Source organism: Crassostrea angulata, chromosome 5, assembly GCF_025612915.1.
Source record: "Crassostrea angulata isolate pt1a10 chromosome 5, ASM2561291v2, whole genome shotgun sequence".
Lineage (NCBI taxonomy): Eukaryota > Metazoa > Mollusca > Bivalvia > Ostreida > Ostreidae > Magallana > Magallana angulata.
The window spans coordinates 43,110,012-43,114,003 of NC_069115.1; the positions used below are offsets into that span (position 1 = coordinate 43,110,012).

General features: G+C 38.4%; 1 protein-coding gene across 1 annotated transcript; it reads right to left on the reverse strand.

Moving 5' to 3' along the window:
* Positions 1–2,011: 2,011 nt before the first annotated feature.
* Positions 2,012–3,199, reverse strand: LOC128185442 (uncharacterized protein F54H12.2-like). The gene has a single exon (XM_052855034.1). The coding sequence runs from the start codon at positions 3,197–3,199 to the stop codon at positions 2,012–2,014; it is 1,188 nt and encodes a 395-aa protein (XP_052710994.1).
* Positions 3,200–3,992: the final 793 nt, after the last annotated feature.

A 3,992-nucleotide genomic window follows, 5' to 3' on the forward strand; every position in this document is an offset into this window, starting at 1 on the left:
TTTTAAGACTCTTCCTTTTGGTTATTAAACTTGTTTGTTCGAATAAAATATATGAAAAAATATCACCTCTTGTTTTTTTCTTAGGACCAGAGTCCTCTTTATATATGATAAAATAATAAACAATGGATTTCAAATGCAAAAAAAACTTTAATTGGAAACTCAGCAAACAAACATACAACATATTTACATGATTTTTTGAAAGACATTTAGTAATGAGAAAAAAACATATTTACCATTAATGATTAAAGAATCCAAAAAAACTTCACATATATACACAGATTGATTTTTTTTCTCACACGGATTTCACACGGATTTCACATATTTTTAATTCTTTCCATGACTCTGCAGACTTGGAGCAGTTTCAGGAGTTCCTTGTTGTTCCCAAGCATTTTCATTTTCAGGTAAGACTGGTAGAGTAATTGTTTTTTAGCAATTCGTAGTTTTTTCCTACTTCTTTCTTCTTCTTCTTTTTCCTCTTCTCTTTTTCTTTTCTCTCCTGCCAAACGGTTGACCATTTTGCTGTATGTTTCGCAATTCAGCCATAATCCCGTCAATTCTTCTTTGGCTTTCCCGTAATCCGTACAAATTTTGTAAACCCCGCTTACTTTGTCTGCTTTGGCTCCCTCGATTTCCTCCAGCTCCTGTTGACTCATGTTCTCTACCAATTTGTCCGTGTCGATTTCTTCTCCCATCCATTGCATCTCGTTCCAGTCACCGTCCTCTTCAGTACCAGTGAGATCATTTAATATTTCTTGGAAATCGGATGCGACCACTTCTAAGGGGGTTTGATCAGTTCCCTCCTCCATTTTACTGCTCACCAGGAAAATTTCTGTCTCCGCCTCTTTTCCTTCTTCTTCTATTTCCTCCTCATCTGTTTCTTCTTCTTTCTCTCTTTCTTCTCCTTCTTTCTTTTCTTCTTCTTCTTCTTCTTTCTCTCTTTCTTCCTCCTTCTCTTCTTCCTTCTCTCCTTCTTTCTCTTTTTCTTCCTCCTTTTTTATCAAATAAAGTTTCTCTGGTTCCATCTTCTCTACTTCCATCGGTTCAAATATTGAGGGAGGACATTCGACTTTTGGCATCAGGTATCCAACACCGCCGTCCGCTAAGGGTACCGCGATTATAGCTCTTATCTCTTCCATTTTATTGTTGCGTTTTACTTTACTGTGGCACTTCCCCATCCAAATTGTGACGAATAATGATTTGAGCTGTCTTTTTATATGCTATCAATAACGAAAGTAGTTTGCTTCTCGGTACCGGACTACGTGACGTGTCACAGCCAGGTGTTTCATTCACTAGCTGAACTAGGGTGACCTCTCTTGCCAAGTCTGATCGTAACTCTTACAGCATTGACCTTTGTGCGTTTTAGGCTTTTTATAGTTTTCTTTGAACCATCGTCTCACGTAACGATCTGTTTGTTTTGGTGTCCAGTGTTTAGGAAATAATTGTTTTAATACTTTACGGCCTCTTCTATGACGATGATGTAAAAAATAGACACAATATTCCCCGCACACTTTACTTGTAAAATCTTGATAACGTCTTCCATTATATATCATGTGATGACTGTTTCTTTCAATAAATTCTTCAATTTCCTTATACAAGGGGGGAAATCCATAAGAATCGAAATATTCTATCGTATCTCCGTCTAAATATAAACACACCCAATGAGCTCCCGGTTGATCTTGAGGATCTGTGTTTATGACCATGGCTTTTTCTTTAAAATTTAAATGTTTAGGAATTATATCTAGGGCATAGACACCTGCAAAAGAAGATCCTAAATCTGGCTTTAAGACTTTTTTCAATTGATAGGTATCCATTTTTTTTTAAAAGTCAGTGCTGACTTCTCTTTGTTTGTTGATTTCTAGCACGTTATCAAATTCAGCGTAGACTAAACAATTCAGAGTTTCTGCCGTGTTTTCTGCAAATTGAATTTCGATTCTCAAATTTCCTGTTTCAATGAGATGAAACTTGTCTAGCTGTGCCTCCTGATCTTTGGTGAAATCTATACAACATAGGTTTAGCCGTCTTTATACTCGTCGAAAGTAATTCCTAGGGCCCAATCGGCACCGAATTTTCCCAGTCCTTGATACAGACTCAAGTAGGATCTGAGATACAAGTCGTTCTCGAAATCCGGCTCATAGGGTCGGGTACTGATGGTTTCTCCGTTAATGGTGACATCTAATCTTTTGACTTTGGCGTTTTTGAAATTGAACGGGTTTTTGTTGGATGTGCCATTGAAAGCGTCATTAGCTACCAGACCCAAAACGATTCGTTTTGGCATTTGCCCTTGAAACAGATGATCGCTGATTTTGGATTGGGTTCCTGTAGGAATGGTGAACGTTTTAACGTCTACCCGTCTTAGGGGATACTTGGCCGTTTCTACGTTCAACCTCTCGTTGACAGTATTTAACACGGCTGCAGTAGGTCTGACTTTTCTGACCCACAGTAACACGTTCAGAAGTTTTATTTTTCCTGAACTCCCTGCATAAGTCATCATGTGAAAATCAGATTTCGTTCGGTTAAATCTCAAACGAATATCTACTCCGTTGGGAATGAATTTGTCCTGTTGAAAGAGATCTAGATACAGACGATCGATTAAAGTAATCTTTTTGCTGTTCTCGATGACATTGCGACGCTTTCTCAACCCGTCGTTTTCAGAATCGGCTGGGTAGGACAGTGCTATATTTGCAGGAGTTATGGTGATTTTGTCATTAACGGCAGTATATTCCCTTTTACCTAGAGCTGCAGCCGCTACATTACAATCATCCATATGTCCTGCCGTGTCTTTTTCCCACAGACTGCAAGCAAACATTTGAGAGTCTAAGGTTTCGGGTCTGTAAGAAAGTAATTTCTCTAAATAGGCTTTGTAAGGATAGGTATCTGTTCCTGGGGTAACGATTTTACCATTCAGAGTGAGATCGATTTCTGAGAACAAGGAATGTATGATGTTATTCACGGGAGTGGAAGCGGAATTAGCTCCCGTTAAAGCAGCGCCATCGCTTTTGGTGAATTTACAAACTATTTGTAAATAAGTCTGTGAGAGATCTATGTATTCGTCTCCCTGTCCCTGAATATCGAATTCAATGGGGGCTGTATCGGAATCGAGGGTACTGGGAATGGGATAATATTCCATCCATTTCGATTCTTCCAAGGCTATGTTGGTGGGGGGAACCTGGAACAATTCTAAATTGTCCATCCCACACATGCATGACTCTCTGTGCATCATTTTTGAAGGGTAAAAAGTGTGTGTGCGTGACTTTTGAATTAAGCTACTCGACTGTCTAGGGTGAGGGGTCTGACTCTCTTTTTATAGGGAATTGGTCAGTCAAAAATATCCATGAGTCTTGCTTTTTTACCTGTTCCCACTTTTATTGTTCTTTTTCTTTTTTTAGTAGGTCCTCCCTTCGCTAGAATTGGTAATGTTTTCCCTAAATTTTGTTCTGCTTTTTGAATGCCTTGTATGGCTCGGGCAACACTCGCTTCTTTTATATTTTTTCCTTTAAGGACATCTATGCCTGTTTTAGCAGCAGTCTGTATCGCTTGTTTAGTTCCTTCTTTAATGATTTTTTTAGCGCCTCTTTGAATTCCTCTTTTTATTCCTTTTTTAATTCCTCTTTTCATTAGGGCTTGAGTCCCCTTTTTAAATAATTGAGGGAGTTGTTTTATTCCTCCTTTGACTAGGTCACTGACTACTCCTTCGCCTCTTTGTTTTCTTCTTCTTCTTCTTTTTCTTGTCCCACTACCCCATTGATTTGGCATTAGGAGATTAACTTTTCGTTCAATAGCTGAGGCTAGCTTATTTTTTATCATTGGTATCACTTTACTACTAAGCACTGAACCAATGATAGGAGATCCCATAAGGGGAAGTTTTTGTCTTAGAAGACTATCTGCTAAAGGAACAGCAATATTTTTAAGTCTATTACTACTCCTGACTCTTAAATTATGTAAAATGGTATCTTTACTGGTGTTCAGACCTTGAGTTAGGGCATCTCTGACTC

Coding starts and splice junctions, on each gene's coding strand:
- LOC128185442 (XM_052855034.1), bottom strand. CDS start 3,199: ATGTGTGGGATGGACAATTTAGAATTGTTCCAGGTTCCCCCCACCAAC.